Source organism: Gracilinanus agilis, chromosome 3 (assembly GCF_016433145.1).
Source record: "Gracilinanus agilis isolate LMUSP501 chromosome 3, AgileGrace, whole genome shotgun sequence".
NCBI classification, from domain to species: domain Eukaryota; kingdom Metazoa; phylum Chordata; class Mammalia; order Didelphimorphia; family Didelphidae; genus Gracilinanus; species Gracilinanus agilis.
Genome location: NC_058132.1, coordinates 257,307,273 through 257,330,864, shown reverse-complemented (window position 1 = coordinate 257,330,864; position 23,592 = coordinate 257,307,273). Strand labels below are relative to the sequence as shown.

General features: G+C 34.1%; 1 protein-coding gene across 1 annotated transcript in view; it reads right to left on the bottom strand.

The window, feature by feature from the left end:
* Positions 1-7,048: 7,048 nt before the first annotated feature.
* LOC123241458 (sodium channel protein type 9 subunit alpha-like) overlaps positions 7,049-23,592 on the bottom strand; it is an 88,465-nt gene continuing 71,921 nt past the window's right edge. The window contains exons 21-25 of the mRNA XM_044669102.1: positions 21,178-21,231; positions 19,572-19,707; positions 17,233-17,339; positions 13,496-13,766; positions 7,049-8,232 (exon numbers count right to left, since the gene is read on the bottom strand). Of these exons, the coding sequence (XP_044525037.1) occupies positions 7,049-8,232; positions 13,496-13,766; positions 17,233-17,339; positions 19,572-19,707; positions 21,178-21,231 (1,752 nt within the window). The remainder of the gene's footprint in view (positions 8,233-13,495; positions 13,767-17,232; positions 17,340-19,571; positions 19,708-21,177; positions 21,232-23,592) is intronic.

Below are 23,592 nucleotides of genomic sequence, written 5' to 3'. Positions count from 1 at the left end.
ATAACTGAATTTGATTAATATAAGAACTGAAATATCTTTAATATAACCATTTTTAGATATAATTCTTTCTAAAGTGAATTTTATAGTTCCCTAACTTCTTACATGGAAGCAAGGTGGTGCAATAATAGATCGAGCACCAGTCAAGAATCTGACTTCAGACACGTACTAGCTATGACCCTGAACAAGTAATTTAACTCTGCCTGTGTCCTCATTTATAGAATGACCTGGAGAAGGAAATGTCAACAAAACCCTAAATGGAATGAAGAAGAGTAAGTCACATCTGAAATGACTGAATAACAAAAACTTTCTTACATAGTATAAATAATTGAAGCCAGGAGACCAGTGTTTGACTCTACCTGAAGTGTTTAATAATTGCATGACCTTGTATGTGACACTATACTTTTTTGGTCTCCATTTTCTTACACGTTAAAGAAATTGAAATCAAGGACCTCTAAGTCTAAGGCAATCTCCATATCTAAATCTAGATTCATGAAATTATGAAAATCAGTTTGAGTACTATGGTGTCATAAAGTAATACTATTCAATAGTATTTGATCTTCCATGAAGTGCTCAAATATTTGCTGAATAGAATGGAATCAAATGGAATTGAAGAGTTCCGCTGAATAATGGAGGTGTACATTGCTGTTTCCTCTTACAGTAAATGACTCATCTTTTCTTTTGAATTTCTTTTTTCTCCACTTTGAATAGCTGATAGCCATCGCTTTTGTTGTCATTGGGTCTGTCTCCAGCAGCTGCATTTCCACCCCTTTCTCATTCGTTTTTAGTATACTTTAGGCTGGGAAATGAGATAAAGCTCAGCTATCAGAAAGTGTGTTTCTCTGAAAATACATCATTCCTGACAGTTTTTATTTTATATGACCACAATACTTTCTCGGGCTTTAGAGGACATTCAACTTCACTTCAGCTAGACCTAGTCATATGATCTGATGGAATAGAAAATGTGTACCCTTTCCTTCTGGGTAGCAACTTTGGGGAAGAAGATAATGTCAGGGAGAAATTTCCTTGGGTAAATGGAGTATAGCCTTCTAGACACAAAGAAAATAATAATATTAGGTCTCTTGAACAGAAAAGGAGTTAAATATGCAAGTCAGGTTATATTTGTCCAAGTGACTTGGCGAGGGACATCTGGCTAGGTCTAAAATACCCATTTTCTCTTGAAGCATGATGTTTCTTTTAGGATTTTACAGTTGCATTAGGCTATACTTCTACCTAGATGAGAACAACAAAATAAAATAAGCCTCTTTCCCAATGATGTGTATGTGAGTTGAGAATTTGGGGATTAATGGGCTTGGAAGGCGAGCTATATTTAATGACACAAATTTTTGAGAAGCACTGTAGGCAGTAAAGATGTCATAAGTCCTAGAATAAGTATTATCCTAGTAAATGTTTGATAAGTAGCTTTAAAAATAAATGTGCACAAAAGATGCTTTTAAGTTTAAGCTAACATTTCCTCCATCACTTTCTTATTTTCAGATGATCAAAAAACAACAAATTGAGCCCTGCTTTGTAGCATTTACTGATTTCCATTGTGTCAGTACCTAAACTGAAAACTCAAGAATTGATTATAATGGATTGGTGCAGACTGGTTCCAGCAGACACAGTGATCATTTGCCTTAACTAGTTAATATAAATGAGGCAAAATCTAGATTATTAAATTAGTGATACAATTCTGTATCAATATTTCAAACCCAGTATAGTGAGGAGGTTTTAGGGAAGAGAAGGAAGAGAAACCTGTTTGGATTGCCCAGTGTATAGTATTCTCCTATGCCCATGTTAGTGAACCTATGGCACACTTGCTGGAGGGGGCTACTCCCTTCCCCTTTTCCATCAGCTGCCCCTGTACTCAGCAACCCACTTGGAGCACTTCCTCCCTCCCCTGTCTGGGATAAGAGGGCAGCTCACATGCATGGTGAGAATGCAGTTTGGGTACTCGATGGCTAAAAGGTTCTCCATCACTATGCTTATGCAACTTTCATACTTTTACCAATAAGTCTGGGATCTGCACAAGGCTAGTTTGCTTCAAACATTAATGAAAACAGAATGGTTTTCCCTTATTCTTTCTCTTCCATGCCAAATAAATTTCCCCAAACCATTGATTGCTGGAATACAACACCACCCTATCTCCAGACATCCCAGATGTTCTCATTGTAAATTTAAGAATGAGAGATGACTGACTGTTGGGGGTCTACTGGGCAATATTAAGAAAGTAACTTTGACTCCCTGCCATTTAGAAAATCTAGAACCAGAAGGAAAATGACATAATGCATTTAAATCACTGATGAGTGATTAACTTTTGGTTAAAATAATTATGTCAATTTTGGTTAAAATAAAATGGTTAAAATAAAAATGTGAGTTTTAAAAAGAACTTGCAAGTAAAATAATAAAACAAAAATGTTTTCTATTATAGATATGTTATGATATTTTTAGAAAATAAATTCCAATATAATACTAAGGGAAGCCCTATGTCAACAACAACACTCTGGATAAAAGCACTGGAAGAGAAGTTAAAACACCTAGGTTTTTGTTTTAGTTTTGATGTTAGGTCTGGGTTTTTTCTCTTGGTGTAAATAGGTTAGACAACATGCTCACTAAGGATCTTTTCAGCTCCGATAATCTCTGGGTCTTGGAGATAGGAGTTTCATTCAGTTTCAAGGCAACTCAGTTTTAACATCAATTACTTGACTGCATCTTCAGTGATCTTAGGTAAGTCACTACATCTTTATAATTACTCAAGTTTCCTCACTACAGAATGGAATTAAATGGCAAGATCTCCAAAATCCTTTCCAGTATAGAATCTTTTGAATATTTTCTTGGGGCGTTCAGTAGTGGTTGGAAGCTCTTTCAGCCTGATTCCTCCAAATATGTTTGCTCTAAAAGTTTCTGATAATTCTTCCACTAGTTATTGGACTTTTCATATTCCAACTTTGAAGAAACCATTGCCCTTGGTGTCCAATGAGATAGAAATTGAAAAGGATTTAGTACAGTATCTGGCACAAAGTAAGCACTAACATAATTGTTAAATATTGTAACCTAGTTATGACCAGCAAATAAGAGGACAACCAATTAGTCCACTTCCTCTGCTTACAGGGTGGGAAAGCAATGTTTTCACCACGTTTTTTGTGCTCCTTCATGGTCTTCATCCGACAGGGGCCACTCAGCTGAGAATGCCCTTTCCTTTGGAAAGTTCATTATGTCTGCCTCAGATGCAAAAATACCTGGCTACCATTCTCTGAAAGGAGAAAGGCTATGTGGCTCCTCTTTCTTTAAGGTTCTCTCATGCTGTCAGATATTTTTTCCATCCTTAAAAAATAAAACTTTTAATCTAAACCATTTTGCTTTCTTCAACTTATTCCCTGCTAAGTGAATTTTATTTAGCTAATTTAATTCAATCATTTATTTATTTATTTATTTATATCATATATACACATTTAATATATTTAATATATACACATATTAATAAATTTATTTAGCTTATTTAGCTAAAGATACTGTATTGGGGTGAGTATTGATGGTAGATAGGTGTATATCTAGACTCCTCCCTTGTTAGCTTTCAATGGGCCAGATCAGCTAATCACTTACCCCCACCCCAAGGAAGACCTATGAGGAAATAAACTCGATGAGATTCCCAAACTGGCAAAACTATATTGGGGATGTTGAAGGAAGGTGTTGGGGTTCAGTTGTGACCCTAATGGATGGGATCCCACCCCCAGAGCTAGCCCTGTTGAGACAAGCCTCCCCCAATTCCCAAGTACAAGTAGCTTTACCCCTCAAGATGGACCTCAGCCACAGGATCAGTCACCTCCCCCCCTCAATGTAACTGCTCCAGACTTTAAGCATCAAACTAACAGGGGGTTATTAAAGGATAAATTAAATTCAGGGTACAGGGGAAAAAGGTACAGAGGAATCAAGGGAGGAGGGAAAGGATGAACTTCACTATCAGCTAAATCTTCTCTCCAAGAGAGCGGCTCTGGACTTCTTCTGTGGCTTGGTCACAGTAGCTCACTCTCTCTTCCCCCCTACAGCCTCCTATCAAATATTTCTAAACTAATATCACAGGGAAGTAAGAGGATCAATTGATTCAGGCAGGATCAGGGAAAGGACTCCCCCTCAATCAAAGCTACTCCCCCCCAGGAGTTCGGCCTCTTAGGCCAAATTGGAGAATGGCTATTCAATGTCTTCTTTGTTGGTATTTGTGATCTACCAATAGTCACACATAAAAGTACAAAGGAACCCAATTCACTCAGGATCCACCCCACCATCCAAACCTCCCAACCAAAGAATCAACCTCCCAGCTCCTTGTCTACAGGTTGAGAAACCTCTTCCAAACTCCTCTTGCTATTGGCCCCTCCCAAATGGAATTCTCTCAGATTTCTATGGGGTAGGCTTCCAGTCCCCTTCCAAGATGAGTGCTTAGTTATCCTTGATTTACCCTAAATCCACAATTACAATATTCAGACCTCTTTTATTCACATAATTGATAAAGAAAGTTTATTAATGCATAAAAAGTGGAGGTTGAACTCAATAATTAAAAAAAAATTCTTAATTTCTGTAAAAAAATTCTTACTTTCTGTCACAGAATTGACACTAAGTATCAGTTCCAAGGCTTAAGAGGAGTAAGTCACAAAGTTATGAGTTGTCTGAGGTCATATTTAAGCCCAGGATCTACTCTTTTCAGGTCTGGCTCCTTTTTTTTTTTTTTCCATTGAGTCACCTAGATGTCCTGAACTCAATGATTTCCAAGTTACTTTCCAGCTTAAGCAATCTATAGATCTATGAAAAGTAGGAAGGCAACTTGTTACATTCAAATTGATAAACACATAAGATTACATAGCTGACATGTCTCAAAAATAGCAAACCTTAATTAGATAACCAAATTATGGTTACCTAAAAAAAAAGATTATGTTTTTACTTTGTTGATGTGAATTACCACTTTGAGAGAGGCTATAAGAAGTTTATTAGTATTCTGCTAACTATTTTGTGGAAACATCAAAAATGATGACTGTAAGGGGTAGTCTATAAAAAAAATGGGGCACTTGTGAAAGACAAGCCGAGTAAATTCTGAAAGTATATGACTAATCTTTATTTTAAAAGGCACAACAAACAATTGTATTAGATTCAGTAGGATAAAGACTTTATATTTACCATTTGTGCAACAACTATCTTTAAAATGTGGTAACATTATTCTCCAAGTACTTTGGCAATCAGATGTTGTCCTTCGGGAAACTTATAGAAATGAGTGAGGTTTAATTTGCAGTGTCAAAAGCATAATTTGCATGTTCAATTAAATTAACAAACATTTATTAAGCACCTATTATTTATCAAGTTCTGTGTTAGGAACAGAAAAACAAAATGAAAAAGATCTTGCCTTGAATAAGCTTACATTCTCTTGGGAGAAAACAAGCACATAGGTAAGTCAGTATAAAACATATACAAAATACAAGATTTTGGTGGGGGAGAGTGAGGAGGGAATGATCACTACATTAGTCACCATTTCATTGTTAAGTAATGTCACCTGACAGATATAAAGAAAACTTTACTATAGAAAAACTCAAGGCGAACAAAAAGTATATTTCCACAGAGTCTCCTCAAAAGGAATAATAGTTATGATTATCCAGTACTGGGCAATAGGCAGAGAAATATGAAAATGGGGTGGCAAAACCAACAAACATTTATGGTATATAATCTGCAGATCACTGATAACTTCATGGACATTGAGTACATCAACTTATGTGATCAAAGTTTGAGAAGGACCATGTTGACATTTATAGATTTCTTATGCTGTACAGGACAGTGCATTGTGGTGGTGGATACATGATATTCATAATAATGCTTCCAAGTGATAGCTGTTTGCCCAGACATGCACCATAGTATTATGCATCTAGTTAATTAGCAGCAAGTATTTCATTGAGGAATAAAATCTTAGCCATGCTGAGATCAGAAGGTTATTTAGGAAATATTAGCAGATGAGAAGAGAATCCAGCTCATGTAGTGGTTGGTAGTTGGGTCATCTGAGATATTTTAGGGTAGGAAGGTAGTTTCATAAAAAAAAAAAAATCAAGAAAAGGCTTGGGAATGGTTGCCTTGCTTTGATAACTGCATGTATTTTTCTGATGGCAATGGAAATCTTCACATCATTTTGAAGTTATGGGGAAATATAAATATAGAGGAAATATATAAGAAGGAAGACAGGATACTGGGAAAAATACCTTTGGGCATAACCTGTCTAATGCTTAGGTTCAATGGCTGGTATATAACATCAGCAGCCCATATATAGGATTTAGTCATAAAAGTTAATTCTGATGCAAGATAGAATAATATTAGATGCTTTAAATGAAAGAAACAACTTTTTTTTTGCACACATGCTACAATTTTAATAGCCTAGTTCCCTAAATATTTGCTAAAATCTCAGTAACTGTAACTACTTTGAAATCTGCTTTTCAAGGGACCAGTACACTTTGACTTCCTATTTTTCAAACAGAATGAATAAAACCAGCATTTATTAAGTACATATGTTCTTTATTGTATACCTTTTATTTGTGCATATGTGTTTGCGTACATTGTGAGTGTGAGTGTGTGTTTGACAGAGAAATATAAAGAGACAGAGAAAGAAAGCTAGTTTGTGGTGACTGGGTAGGTGGGTACTGAATGGCAAGGATGTTATGAAAAGTAGCCAAAGGCAAAAAGTAAAAGCACTCTGCTGATGTGTTTTATTAAAGGTAGGCAATTTAGATTCTACCTCCCTTCATCCAAGGTCTCTATCTTTCTTAGCAGCTTTCCCATCTTTTCTCTGTTATAAGAGAAGCAGTGCAAACAGAAATCCCTTATCAAAGTTGCTTTAATATTGAATCACAGTTAGGCAGTGAAGATTCATTGCATTGTTAGAAGCATGGACAATGTGTTTAAGTCTTGTTTTTTTCTCTTTTGGTTAAAAACAGTTCGTTTGGCAGACTTACCAAAACAGTTCTATCTTATGAAATAAGCCACTTTCATTAAATCTAGCCAATTGTTGACAAAAGTAATTCTTTGCTTATTTTTCCTTTTCCCTGACATTTTTATCTATGTCTTCTTTTTCTATTTGGTCCATTTCATGTTTCTCTCTGTCTTGCTCTATTACACTACCCAAAGAGAGGAAATTTGGGGAAGGGCTAAGAAAACTTACTTTCTCTAGAGCTGAGTTCTCTGGAACTTTATCAATTCCTATGGCTTCTTTAACAGTTAGTTTCTCTCTAGCTTCACCTTTGTTAATATATGTACCCGATTCATTTTTTCTTAAGCAGAAATGTCTAAAAGCACGCTGAATGACAAGAGCTGATACCTCCTCCTTTTTTCGTTTTAGAGTTGTTGTAACTGGTTCATAGGAAACTTGGAAAAGACATGATGACAGAAACTGTTTACGCAATGGCAAATGGATGCAATTAAACTCTTCACTTTCTTTCATAACACACTTTGTAAAAGCAATTAAGACATCAGTGCAAAAAACTCGATCACCTCTGACCATGGGAAGATCCATGGCTATGAGCTGGATTTTGTTGGGCTTTGCTATAAGAAGTGGAGGATCCAATGAAGCAGCAAATTCAGAAAGCTGACTATAGTCTATGAAATGAGTGCCATTGGGATCAAATTGCTTCCACACCTCATAAAAATTGTCAAAAGCTTCCTCACTCAGAAGCTGAGCATTTTCTTCAGTCACAACATTGCAAATCTCCAGAACAACAACAATGAACAAGTTTACAAGCACCAGAAAGGATATAATGATGTAACTCACAAAATAAAAAATTCCAAAAGAAGGACTTCCACAATCTCCTTTCACAGAGCTTCCTGGGTGAATTTTTTCAGGGTCACAGTCTGGGGGACCAGTATTAAGAACTGGTTCCAGCATCCCGTTCCAACCAGCAAATGTGGTAATTTGGAAGAGGCAAAGCATGCTGTTGCCAAAGGTTTCAAAGTTGAACATGTCATTAATTCCAGCATCCTTTTTAACATATGCAAAGTGGGACATTCCAAGAATAGCATAGATAAACATGATTAGGAGAAGCAAAAGTACAATATTCAATAAAGTAGGAAAGGAAAGCATGAGAGCATGAATTAGTGGGCCCAAGACCTTGGTTCCTTTAATGAAATTCAGGACTCGTCCACACCTGATGAGACGGATTACTTGCACTTGGGAATAGGTCAGGAGATATTTGGCTGTCAAATGAGGTTGTAATACAACTGTGGGAAAATATGAAAAGTAACATATTTAAACATTCATAATGAGTTCATAACTAATAAATTTACTCTTCTTCCTTTCCTTTTTTAAATAAATCCCTCAAAGGAATTTGCATAATCCAATTTAGCTGGAGGGTGGAGGTTAGATTCAGAAAGAAAATGGAACTAGAATATGCATGCTTTTCTAAACCATTCAAAGACTCTAGAGAGGACATTGTTTGAAGAGGAGGAATACTATTTAGAGTGATGGATCCTTGTTAGGAATGGAGCTACAGGTATAAATAATGGGGAAAAAAAACATCCAGAATCACAGACTTCAGAGTTAGAAGGAATTCCTACTTTAATATACTTAATACATTGTAATCCAGACTCCTTGAAAAATCTCTAAGAAGGAACTTGCTAACTCTCAAGACAACTCATTCTCCTATTAGATAGATTTAATTATTAGATTTTTTTTTCATGTAAGAGATATCAAGCTTTATGCAATTTCATCCCATCACTTAATCCTGTCCTATGGGGCCAAAGAGAACAAATTGAATGCTTATTTTACATGATAGCCCTTAAAATATGTGAAGACAGCTGTCATATGCCTCCTGAGTCTCCTCTAGGCAAAACATGGCAAGTTCCCTTAATCATTACTCAGACATTATGGATTCAATGACTTTCACCAATTTGATTGTTCTCTTCTTTTCAGTTTATCAGTGACATTCTTAAAGCATGAAGCCTATTACTTCAGATGATGTAAGATGGGAAGCAGAATATTGTGTATTATTAAATTCCTCCTGGAAGCTAGGCCTCTTAACATAGTTTAAGATTACAGGGTTGTTTTTTTGGGTTTTTTTTGGCTTTCCACCCCACATTTCTAACTCATATTGAATTTGTAATCTGTTAAATTTATGATCTGTTTTAGAATAATGGCTATCATGCCTTCTTTATTTTATACTTATAAAGTTGTTTTTGTACATTTAATTACATTAAATTCCATATCATTTAATGTGCTATGACCTCATCCTCCCTAGGTATGTGTTAACTGAAAATTTGATGAGCATACATTTATGCCTTTATTCAAATCATTGACAAAAATGTTAATTAGGATGGAGTCAAGGAAGGTCTCTGAGGTACTCTCCTGCAGAATTCCTGTCTTTCTGATAATGGATCATTAACAACTTTTCTATTTCAGCTATCCAACCAGTTCTAAATTCAACTGACTGTATTCTCAAATATGCTATATATTTTCATCTTCTCTACAAGTACAGTATGAGGTACATAAATGCTTTGCTTAAATCTAGGTTAAGTATACCCCCAACATTCCCCTTACCTATTATTCTAGTAATTCTTATTTAAAAAAAATGAAATGAGGCTACTCTGATATTAACTATTCTGGATAAATCCATGATGGATCTTTATAATCATCACTTCTTTTTTAGATATTCTCCAGGTATACTGTCTATGATTTGTTCTAGAATTTCCCAGTGAAGCTCAATGATTTATTGTGGATAAACTCTATTCTCTTCTTTGTTTAAAAGCTGAAATTTGCCTTTCTCCAGTCTTGTGATAATGGATGCATGATATAGTGGTGAGAGTGCTAGAAGTACTTATAATCAAAATAATCTGGCTTCAAATTGTATGTATAACTATTATTAGCTGGTTGACCAAGGTCAGATCATTTAAATGCTATGATTCTCACTTTCCTCATGTGAAAATAAGAGGATTAAGATAAATGAGATGGACAGCATCTGAAGTCCAGTTTTAAATTTATGATAATATATTGTCCTGTTTTCCATTTCTTCCAAGTATCATAGGCAGTCACATGACCATTGTATCTGCTGATTCTTTCAGTATTCAAGGATACAGTTCTTTTGGTAAATAGAATTCTTTAGTGACAGATAAATGTTCTTTTATTATCTTTATGTGTCTTGTATATCACTTCCCTGCTAATAATTTTTGTTTTTTAATTTCCACTTTAAAGGTAATTTCCATCGCAGAGACAACTATCAAAGAATGAAGCAGCTCTGCATTCAGTTGTCAGGTATCACCATCACACACTGAACAATGAATGAAGGAAGCAAGGGGATGGGGGAAGGGAAAGGAGAAAGACAGAGACACACATGAACACAGAGAGACACAGTGACAGAGACAGAAACAGAGAGAGGAAGAGAGAGCTTCCACAAAAATAAATAATTGAAGTCCTGAAAGCACTTCGTAAAGTAATGAAATCAATACTATATCATGGCCCTTTACCAGGTTTGTGACTTCCCCAAATCCTCATCTATGTTTGCTTTCTGTCCAGGTGATTTTTAATATACTCCAAAGACAAAAACATTTGTTTCTCTCATGACTGCCCTTTACCCAACTGTCATGCTCTCTCCTTTAGGTGCCTGGATTTTCTGACATGAATACATTTTCTCAACATATAACTTATATTTAACTATTCTGTTTCTTTGGAATAAGGTATTCAGAGTTTAATCCAATAATGAGTCCCATCTATCATGACTCAGAAATAAATATGAAGCCAAATTTGCTCTCTTGTTTTGGGGTCTGTAGTTCCTTATTTATTGTTTCATCTTTGACCAATTTATGCAAAGATCTTTGATGCTATGAATTTAGATATTGGCACTTTCTTTGATTTTTTTCTCTTGTGAATTTCTATTTTTTGCTTTATTAAAAAATCTCTCTACGATGTTTAAATTTATGGCTACATATAATCAGTTTGTTCCTGCCCCCCAGCATTTAATATAAAGAACTTTTCATCTGTTTTTCAACAAATACAATATGACTAGACTTTAAAAAATATATATTTTGGGTAGGAATTTGTCAATTTTCTATTTAAGCTAAGATTTAGACATCTAAATCTAATTCTCAAGTATTATTTTCATAGTTAGCTGCTTATTCTCTAAATATTTTTCCTACTTATTCACTCTTTGCTTTCAATGGGAAAACATAAACTCTCAAGTCCCTCTGGTCATTGGTTTCTTGTCCAAGTTTTCAGAAACACTAATAAAATGTTTACGAAATTCTTTTGGAACTGTCATATGATCACATACGAATTACCAAAAGTAAATAGTTGTCTTTCATTTTGAGAAATCTTGGAAGAGTATCTAACATATTTTGGATACATGATTTAGGAGGGAAAAAATCTCTATAATTATTTTTACATGAATAATGTTTAGGATTTTGAAAGATGGAAACAAGGAGATGGGAATCTAGGACAAAAGACAGAATGGGTAATGATGGGATTTAGCTTCTTCATAATTTTTAATGATGACATTTACATTCTTCATATATCTTATCCCATCACACCCCACCATGTGCTCTGTGATCCAGTGACACTGGCCTTTTAGTTCTTCCTCAAATAAGACATGTCCTTGCTCTAACCAGTTTGATTGGCTATCTCCCATAACAAGAATGCTCTCTTGACTCATCTTTACCAATTGGCATCCCTAGATTCCATCAAGTCCCAGCAAAAATTGTACCTTTTACAGGAAGCTTATCCTCATCTCACTTATTAACAGTGCCTTTCCTCCTTGGACTATTTCCAATTTATCCTATTTGTATACCTGGTTTTCACGCAGTTATTTGGATATGAATTCACTCATCAGGCTTTGGGGACCTGTTAAATGCATCTTTTTTGTAAACCTAAAACTTAGCACAGTGTTTGTCACATAGTAGATGTTTTAAAATTTTTTATTGACTGGATGTGTGACTTTATTCAACATTGAGCAGTACTGTAAAATTCAAAAGACAAATTCTAAAACATAGGATCCTGGTCACAGATGGATACACAAATGAAGACTAACAAATGAAGACTAACAAAAAGCTGGAAAAGATATCAGAGATTATACAGGCAAGTCTGATCCTAAATACTCTCCTTTATGCTATTAGGCTATATTCATGAAGAATTTATTAAGCTGAATGTTTAGAACAGAAAGATAAAAACAAATAACTGAAAATGTCCAGAAAAGGGGAGTTGACTACCTTGTAAGCAGCCCATTCCATTTTTGGACAGCTCTAATTATGAACAAGTTTCTTCTTATATTAGCCTAAAATTGCTCCCTGAAACTTTCACCCATAGTCCCTGGTTTTCTTGTCTTGAACTAAGTAGAATAAATCTAATTTATTTTCTATATGACATCTTTATAACTAGTTGAGGATGAGCTCTCTAAGTCTTTTTTTTTTTTTTTAGGCTAAGCATCCACAGTAATCATTATTACATATCTTGATATCTTAAGAGTTTTGTTTTGCCACATGCCCACTTATTAACAAAAATACCTAAATCCTTCTTCAACTTTGGTACCCAGAACTGAACAAGGTCTTCCAGGTATTACCCAACCAAGGTAAATTTTAACAAGTTGCTCTCCCATCTCTCTGTCCCTCCAACTCTCACTATATTTTCAAGGAGAATTCTAGGTTTTTTCTTTTGATTATATCACACTATTGACTCATGCTGAACTTGCAGTCCAATAACACTTTTTTTTCCTAATGAACTATTATCTACTTTTCATTTGTAAGGACATTTCATTAGAATCCAAACATCAATTTTTATATTTCTCTATCTACTTTCCCTTATTGTATTTGGTTCATCTCAATCATGGAGTTGGATAAAAAATAATAGAATCCTGCTACCACTGTGCTTGAAATTTCCCAGATCACTGTCCTCCCTCAAATCTTGTTCCTGTAATTCATACAGTAATTATGCTGTAAGACTTTCATTCAATCATACTAAATTAATAGAACATCAGTCTTGGTTCTGATGTTAGGCTGTAAGGACTAGAATTTAAGACTTTGAAAGATCAAGCTCTTGATTTGAGGCAGTTCATATTTTTTTAATCTACAAAGGAAACAAAAATATGAGGAATATTTTTTTTTATTTTAAAGTATAATTTTAACAAAGTTTCTTTCAATTTATTGTGCCTGGTCCTTTTTGAATTAAATAACTGTTTTCAAAGGAGGCAAGTGATATTTAAGAATAACTATAGCTCTGCTGCCAGCATAGAGATTAATATATCCACATAGTTTTCTTCTCTATCACTATACTGATAGATAGGTATCCTCAATGATAGCTTTCACTGATTTATTTTTCTTTTTGCATTTTTGCCCCATAACTTAAACCATGGACAAATGTAGAATTTTGGTGACAATAATTTCTAAAAATCCTTCTTCCATCAAAACTGTTGCTAATATTTTAGAAAAGATTCAAGTGTCTTAATGTTTTTCCTATCTGATTAACATAAGTCTAAATGAAAACCTAATAAGAAAATATCCTTACCCATAATGGAGAGATGGACTACCACAAAATCAAAGATGTTCCAGCCTATGGTGAAGTAGTAAAGGCGGAGGCCAATGAGTTTCAGCACATATTCTCCAGCAAAGAGGCCAATGAATACCAGGTTGATCTGATACAATATATTTCTTTTATAGGCACCCTGGGTATCTGTTTCTATCATCATGGCCATTGTATTAAGGCAGATAAGTACTATGATGGTGATCTCAAAAGCTTCCTTTGTGATTAAGTCAAATATATATCCCTGGAATTTGTTCTGCAATAATGGAATGAATATTAATATATAATTAAATCATTAGTGTCACAAAAAATTATCTACTTAAATTGCAATTATATGTTTTTAATTATTTGATCAAATTCAACAAGTTTTAAACATTTATTATAGGAAGGCACATGGAAAACATTTATTTTTTGCCAAAAATATATCATTTTAATATCTGTAATGCTACTTAATCTTCAACTAGCAATAGTATCACACAAAATTTCATTTTTGTGGATCTGTAACATTTTTTAAATTGTTAATAATCTATATCTATATAAATCAACCCTTAAAAAGAAGTCTGTATCATCTTTTTCTTTATCTTTTATAACAGTGATTCCAAAAGTGGGCGCTACCACCCCCTGGTGGGTGCTGCAGCCATCCAGGGGAGCAGTGATGGCCACACTTTTTTTGTATTACATTCTATTCTGAGTTCATTAAATAGTTTCATAATTTCCAGGGGGCTCGAAGTAATATTTGTTCTGGAAAGAGGGCGGTAGGCCAAAAAAGTTTGGGAACCACTGTTTTATAATGTAAACAATAAAATACCAATTTTCTTTCTTTGTACATTTCCTACTTTCCATTGGGGTTATTAAACAAAAGCATTTATGTGAAAAATGTGTTTTCTGTAAAAACTCCCATAAATTAATTCATTCAATAATTCCTTAATGAATCTAGTATTCAACCATTGTTAAATATACATATATAAACAGAATTTGTAGGTACAAACACAGGAAACATAGTAAGCAGAAAGCATACACAAGAAAGCCACACATGAAGGGAATACCTGTTGGCAGAGTACTCAAGCAGAAGGGTGTTTTATATCTCCTTTGTGATAGAACTATCAATGTTTTCTGTTGATGACTCCTTGCTATTCTTGTGGCCTCACTCTCTAGTGTTTTTGTGTGCTACAGAGTCTCTGCCCATCATGAGCCTATAGGCTGCCATTGCCCTCTTGCTCCTGTGGTTGCTTCCACACATACTTTACAGGATATAAGGACATATGGTATATAATCAAGGGTTTGGAATTAATGCTCTAGATTAGTGATTCCCAAAGTGGGTGCTGCCGCCCCCTGGTGGGAGCTGCAGCGATCCAGGGAGCAGTGATGGCCACACTTTTTTTTTGTATTACATTCTATTCTGAGTTCAATAAATAGTTTCATAATTTCCAGGGGGCGCTAAGTTATATTTTTTCTGGAAAGGGGGTGATAGGCCAAAAAAAGTTTGGGAACCACTGCTCTAGATCTAGAAGGTCCCTTACAATTATAAAATTATAGGATGCAAAGGACTAAAGAAATTTTTATGGATTTCTTGAGCTCCTTACCTTTAATAATGATTGAATTAGGAAAAATACAGCAAATTTATTTAAGGGCTTTATTTCTTTACTATATGAGGAAATGATTCAAATGTATACAAATAAGTCATTTCCTAGTATGAATAAGCAGCTTAAAAAAAAACAACAAACCTTTACTTTCTTTCTTAGAATCAATGGCTTTCAAGGCAACAGAGTGGTAAGGGATAGCTAATAGAAATTAAATGGCTTGGCCAGGGTCACACAACTAGGAAGTATGTGAGACCAGATTTGAACCCAGGACCTTCCATTTTTAGACCTGTCTCTCAATCCACTGAGCCCCCTAACTGCCATCAATAGAAAGTTTCTTTCAAAGGAGAAATAAAAATTATCAATCGTTATATGAAAAAAAGCTCTAATTATTACTAAGGGAAATGAAAACCAATTCTAATAAAAATCTTATAGCCATAAGATTGGCTAACATAATAAAAAAGGAAAATAACAAGTCCTGGGGACAATGTGGAAAGATAGGTATATTAATATGTTGTTGGTGAAATTGTGAATTGGTCTGGCCAGTCTGGAGAACAATTTGAACCTATGCCCAGAAGTCTATAATCTAGCAATACCACTATTAGTCCATATCCCAAAGAGATCAAAGGAAAAGGAAGAGGACCTACATGACCAAAAATATTTATGAAATCTCTTTCAGTAGTGACAAAGAATTGGAAATTGAAGGAATACTGATCACTTATGGAATGGCTGAACAATTTGTGGTATATGATTGTAATGGAATAGTATTGTGCTATACCAAAAAAAAAAAAAAAAAAAGAGCAGAATGGTTTTAGGAAGACATAGGGACTAATGTAAAGGGAAATGATTAGAAAAAGGAAAACACCGTACACAGCAATAGTGATTTTATGATGATGATAAACTGTGGAAGATTTAGCTACTATAATTAAAACAATGATCCAAAGATAATTCCAAAGATCTTATGAAGAAAAATAATCTCCACTTCCTGACAGAAAAGTGATGGACTCTGGTTACCTATTGAAGTATATTGTTTTTCACTTCTTATTTTGCAACATAGCTAAGGTAGAAATATGTTATATATAGTATCACATGTATAATGGACTATATGAATATAAATGAATTAAATGAATTGAATACAAATGAATTAGATGAATATAATGTATATTGCTTGCCTTATCACTGGATGGGAGAACAGCTGTAGCAAGAGAATTTGGAACTCAACATTTTAAGAAAAAGTTTAAAAATTAAAAATCATTTATTAAAAACTTATTTGTTATAAGGGCTATTCTGAGAGCTAACAGATTGTTCTATTGCTCTATTTGTTATTTTTATGATTTAAATGATTTTATTTTAAAAAAGCATATTGTGTACAATATACTGTTTATGTTTTGCCAGAAGTCATATCTTTCAACTAAAGTCTTACAATGTTACCTACAATCTTTGGGGTATGGAGGTGATCTTTTGTTGTCAAAGCTATATCTATGTAGCACCAAGCTTTATTAGGTCCTAAAGAGCTGAAAAAGCTTAAGGTCTTCTCTTTGACCAGAAATACAAGACCAGTCTTGCTAAGTTGAGAGGGTCATTTCATGAAGGTCTGATTTTTTTCTGGCCACAGTATTTCAGGAAACCAATCATTTTAGGGAATGAAAGAGTTGAATCTAATACTGATGGAGAAGGAACACATTTAAATCACTGAAGAACCTGCGTGAATATAGTTTCTATACTATACTAAAGGACAAAAGATTTGGCATGAGTCCTAGAAATATAAAATATTACTATATTACCACAAGGTTAGATGGTCAGAAATGAGAGAATAGAGACTTTCAAAGTATAAAACTTATGAGCTAGGGGCAGTTGGGTAGCTCAGTGGATTGAGAGTCAGGCCTAGAGACGGGAGGTCCTAGGTTCAAATCTGGCCTCAGACACTTCCCAGCTGTGTGACCCTGGGCAAGTCACTTGACCCCCATCGCCCACCCTTACCACTCTTCCACCAAGGAACTAATACACAGAAGTTAAGGGTTTAAAAAAAAACTTATGAGCTTTATTTTTTGCAAAAAATGAGCTTTTAGAGAATAAAATAATAATAAAAGTAATAAAAGCAATTTTTTGACAATTTGAATGATAGGTAACTATTTTGCTTACCTCAGGCCGAGGTATTGACTTTTGGGGTTTTCCATACCTCAATTTTTTCAACATATTGTAATATTTCTTCTGATTCTCTGTCATGAAGATTCCTAGACCACCAATGTAAAATAAAGAGAGAAAACTATTAAAAATTATATTTATTTACCCAATTTCCCCCAAATAATTGCTACTCATTTTTGGAACCACAGCAATACAGAATTTTGCCCCTTTAAAATGGATCTCAGGACTAAATAAAAATTATTTTAAGTAATTTATGTATTTTCATGTAGTTCTGGGTATATAATAGATTTATATGTGTCTGCTTAAGTGTATATGCAAATTAAAGCACTTGTGTATAGGTATATTTTCACATATATAGTAGCTAGCTTTAATATTGTGCTTTTAAATTTGGCTTTGCATCTCATCTTATGCTGAAAACAACTCTAGGTGGAAAGTGCTATTTTTATCCCATTTCACAGATAAGGAACCTGAAGCAGAGAGAGGATAAGTGAATTACCCTGAATCAAATGACTAGAACATATCTGAAGCCAGATTTGACCATCAGCCTTTCTGACTGCCAGCACTAGAATTTTATACTATTGACTATCCTTCTGCAAAGTCTTAGAACTTAAGAGTGGCATCTGTTTCATGATCTGCAGAAAAGAAGAGGTGTGGATAAAGGGACGGTGACTTGGGAATGTGATGACAAAGCCTGGAATAGTTGATATAAGATGTATGATGACTGATCATTACAGAAATAGCTCATCTGGAAGCTGTTTAGACATGGTAACAATGGTGGAATAAATCTGAGTATAGAACAAAAAATGGAGGTAAGGACCAAATGAAAAAAAGGTAATATATTATACTGGAAGGAACATTATAGGTCAGGAGGCCAGTTCTATGTTGTCAATTGACTTTTGGAATGAATTTTCTTATATTTGAAATGAGACCTGGGGTAAATTATCTTCAATGTCCATTCTAGTTCTAAAATTCTAGTATAGATAATTTATATTATTATAAATAATATAAGAGATAAGAACAGGAAATGTCCTTTGAGCCTAAAGTTGGCAATTTATAACTCCATACACATTATCAATTCATAGCCTCCTGGTATATCTGGATTAAGACATGTACAGAATAAATGCACATATATTACACATACATGATATGTATATATCATGTATATATGTGTATGTGTAGTAAAAGGTAATATAATTATTTCTTACTTAACTCTCTTCCCCAATTACCTCCTGATTAGATTACTGTCATAGTTTCCTATTTACTTTTTCTGCCATTTCAATTTTTTATTTGGAAAGCCACCAAATCAATTTCCCTAAAGCCCTGGTCTGATCATGGCACCTTGCCTATACACTGAAATATAATTCCCTCTGACATGGGAAGCTCTTTGAAACCCATCCCCTAACTATCTTTCAAATCTGGTGCTTGTGAAGACCTGAGATCAAAGATGGCCTCAGACACTACCAGTTGTGTGAATGTGGCAAAGTCACTAATATTTTTTTGCTCTACTTTCTTAAATTGTAGATTGGAAATGCTAATAATAACATCTACCTCTCCGGGTTGTTGTGAGGTTCAAATGAGCTAGTATTTATAAGAGCAGTACTTGGCATCTAACAGGTGCTATATAAATGGTTATTCCCTTTTCTTCCCATTTATACACTTGAATCCTCTCCTTGCTTAGTATAATTTGGCCATGTTGACTCTTCACTGTTCTGTGCCCAGAATTCTCCATCTCCCTTTTCCAATTCTTTGCACGCTTCTTCACTTCTTCCTCTTGAAATCTCTAGTTTCCTTCAATAAAACATTAATTTCTCCAAGAAAGACTTTTCTGTTTCTTTCCATTTGCTAGTATTTCATCCCACAATTCCTCTGTGTTTGTGTCATGTACATTTTTATATCTCCAAATGTTATCTCTGCCTTTACAGTGAAAGATTCTTGAAGTAAATGACTATTAATTTTTTTCTTCTTTTTATGCCCAGAGTTTATCACAGTGTCTGACACAAGGTACATGCTTAATAAATGCCTTTTGGTTGATGTATGGATTGGCTCACCAAGTTGAAAGTGTTCTCTCTTCCCAGGGCAATTTGTAGAATTCTCACTGGCTCCAGTCACATTCTACTCTATATTATAGTTATCCATGTAAATTTGGCTTCCCTTTCCACATCCACCATACATATTCCTACCAGTTCCATTATATAAGCTTCTTGGAGTCAGAAATATTTATGCATGTATTTATGCATATATTCCTAATATCTAGTACTGTACCATAAATCAGAAGTTTTTAAAAATAAAAATTGATAAATGAACTGCAATGAATAATCAAAGACTTGGAATACTTATCTTTACTTGTTGTTTGAAATGGTTAATGACAACACGAATGAAGAAGATGAAGGGGAAGCACAACCCAAAAATTACAAAGATGACAAAGTAAAGATACATGTAGACATTGCTCTCATTTTTAGGCTGTCTTTCTACCTACAAAATCAATAAACAAAAAAAACAGCAAACATTAGTAATATATAAATATTTATTGAGTATTTTGACTTAATGTAATAACTCTTAGCAGGAAGTGTATTTTTTCTGTCTTATTATCTAGGGGCCACTGCTTTGTTTTGATTTGCTTTTTATTACCTAGTTTATTACCTAGGTTTAAATGAATCATTCATAGTTTGTGACAGTTTAAAAATGAACCATGGCTTAGGAACCACAGATATTCTAAAATTTGAAAATGAAAGTCCACAGGTAATCAAAACTATATTAATTTCACCTGCAAGGAGAAAGAAAGTGTTATGCAATTCAGAAAACAAACATTTGAAACCTAGCTATAGTTTTCATCAATTCTTGTGAAATAAATTATACTGATTCAACAGATTCATTGTTCTTGGCAACTTTTCATTTAATTGGAAAAATTATTTTTTGATAGCCTTAAAAATCACATGAATTAAAAATGGTGTGAAAATACATAGAAGAAGTGAAATTCATAGTAGAAGAAAATGAAACAGACTTGGTGTTAGAGATCAAGATTTCACTCCTGACTAACAAAGACTATCTCTGTGACCATGGACAAGTAGTTCGAAATCTCAAAGGCTTGGTTTCTTTACCTTCAAAATAGAAATAATGCTTACATTACCTCCCTCAAAGTCAATAAGGAGAAAGTATGTTGGGTATAGTATACATTTATGATTGTGAACTAATATTGAGTTTTCCCCCCTTTAGGCAAGGGAATTGATTTATAATAAATTAAAATAATAAATAAATAATAAATTATAATAAATCAATTCCCTTGCCTAAAAGTGGGCTTTTTCTTCCATGTCAAAGAAACCTATTCACCCTGAAAACACACTCTACTTATGAACTGCTTCTCACACTGAGAACTAATTTATGCTCCTGTGTCTTCTCTCTTTCTTTGAATATTTGGCTCTTTTCAGAATCTCCCTTTTAAGGAAGAGGCTAAGGGCAACCACATCTTCATTTCTCTTTCAGCAGCACTGTTGACTGCTCATCACTTTGTTGACTTTCTCTACCTTGCCCTCTCTCAAAGGGCATCTTTTCAACTCCCTTTTATGTGTTTTCTTTCCCCATTCAAATATAAGCTTCTTAAAGGATTTCTTTCTGATTAATTTTGCATCCCCAGTATTTAGCATGGTGCCAGGAACATAGTAAGCATATAATAAATGCTTGTGAACTTACTTATTTGCAGGGGTAAAAGTGGTATCATACTTTAGTAGAAAGAGCATTAATTAGAAATTTTAGTTTTGTGTCCCAATTCTCCTATTTCTTCTCTAGACAACACTGGGCAAATAATTTCTCTTCTTGACCCTCAATATTTGTAAGATGAGGCTCGAAATACCTGTGCTACATATTTCATAGAGATAGGTTTGGGGAAGTTTAGCCAACTTTAAATATGAATAGTTATTATTAGGTGATACATTGTCTAATACTTACATTAATTGAATCAACAGCTGCATGTATGATATCCAACCATCCTTGAAAGGTAGCCTGCAAATATTACATTTGTTAAATTTTGCTTCTAGAGATGACAATTAAGAACAAGATAGATGTCAAGCTTAGTTTAGGAAAAGTTAAAACTCTTAGTTGATTAATCATCAATAAGTAAATCATGTCATATTTCAAAATATTGTTATAACTTACATATATAGTTTTAATCTATTGATTTTTTCCTCTAAAACAGTAGTTCCCAAACTTTTTTGGTCTACCACCCCCTTTCCAGAAAAAATATTACTTAGCCCCCTGGAAATTAATTTTTTTTAAAATTTTAATAGCAATTAATAGGAAAGATAAATGTACCTGTGGCCATCACTGCTTCCCTGGGTTGCTGTAGCACCCACCAGGGGGCGGTAGCGCCCACTTTAGGAATCACTGATCTAAACTATCACATCTGGCTATTAAACTAATACTAAGTTTAGGACTGTATTAAGACTTTTGGAACACTTGGTATGTTAGAATTAATGTCTACAACCAATTTTTGGTCAACAAATGCTAACTATATACTTTGACAATTAGTAGCTATGTGATTGTGGGCAAATCATTTCTCTTCTCAGTGCTTCAGTTTTCTCATCTATAAAATAGAGATAACCATATTGGGTACCACCTATCTGACAGTTTTGTATAAGGGAATCTTAAGAAGTATTAAAACAATAGATGTGTGTTAACATCATCATTATCCACAACTAGCATATTATTCTTAAAAGCAAGAGTAGAAAAGAAAAATTTCCCTGATAAAATAAAATTGGTAATTCATAAAATAGACTAATGACTTCAATTTAAACTGTCTCCTCAGGAGTAATCTTACACATAGTTTGCAAAGTGGTATGATTTCAGGAGATCTTGGGAAAAAAAAACAGCATCGAATGCCACATAGAGAGTCATCTTCAGAGCCAAGAAGAACTGGTTTTAAGTTCTACCTTTGGCCATACTGACTGCTGACCCTGGGCAAGTCACTTAATACCCGAGTTTTCATTCAGGTTTCCAAGACTACAAGTTGCAGAGAAGGTGCTGGTCTGCATTAGCAGAGAGAGTTCCCTATCCAAATAGTTCCCTATCTCAGTGAAATTAAGGATCCATTCTCTTCAGTTTTATTTTATGAAAACCACAATAAACCTATAAGGCACTGGTCCTTCACTTTACTGGCTCCTGAAATTCCACAATTATAAGTTCATTGCCTTGCTTTAAAAAATATATCAGATAGGAGAATTTGTGTCCTCTAAAAGCCACATTTATACACACATATAATACACATCCAAATATATGCATATATTTTATTGCTTGGACTATCTATTTATCCAAATGTGTATATTGGAATAAATAAATATTATACATATATTTGGATTAATATGTTTCAATATAATTGGTTTCCTTTGTACTCTTATGTATTTCATTTTATAAACATTATTCTGTGAGATCCATAGGCTTCACTAAATGGCTAAAAGAATTAGATTAAGAACTTCTAGAACTAAGGCATATGGGTTGATCAAACCACATTGGTCATTAATTGTGTCACTGCATAGAAGTTTGATTCTTCTTCCAATATTTAGGATATTTCTACATAAATAATCTAGAAGAACAATTTGTTAAAAGTAAATGAAAATATTATTGTGGCATTTCAAATATCCTACATTGTTTCCACTCCTTTTGATGCTCCAATTCCAACTCATTCTTCTAGGATACTAAGGATGAAAAATATGTATTAGGTAGTAAATCTGAGGGAGCCAGTCCACAGTTTGACATACACAGTCCCCTACATCCACTTGTAATCCCTTCTTTGTTTTGGAACCAAATGCATTGTATTCTTTCTCATTTCCTCCTAATCCTTACATCAGCTACTAGTTCCTGATTGAGACAGTTCAAAACCTCCAAATATTATTAAAAAAAATACTCCATTCACAAATATCATTACAGGACTTGGCTTTTTATTAAGTTGTCATAACTATTCCTTGCATGAAATGGTTTAATACCCTTTACTTTACTCTGGATGCATTCTTATTTGCTAATTTCCTTCTTATGATGTGGCACTCAGAAGTTAGCACAATTCTCCAAATGTGTCTTGACCAGCCGGTATGTCATTTTTAAAATATCCTTTTAAAAGGATATTACCAATAATTCATTCTAAGATTGTATCAACTACTTTTTTCTTAACAATAATGTCACTCTATTGGTTAATTTTGAGGCTGTAGTCAATCAACCCCCAAGTCTAGGCCATCTCTCATTTAGAGGTCGTGCAACTGATTGTTCTAAATTATATCTGGCAGGACTTCACATTTTTACTGCTTTGGGTTTGTCTCATAAGATTCTGACAATCTGGTATTTTTGAATGTTGTTCTGTTCTCATAAATATGCTTT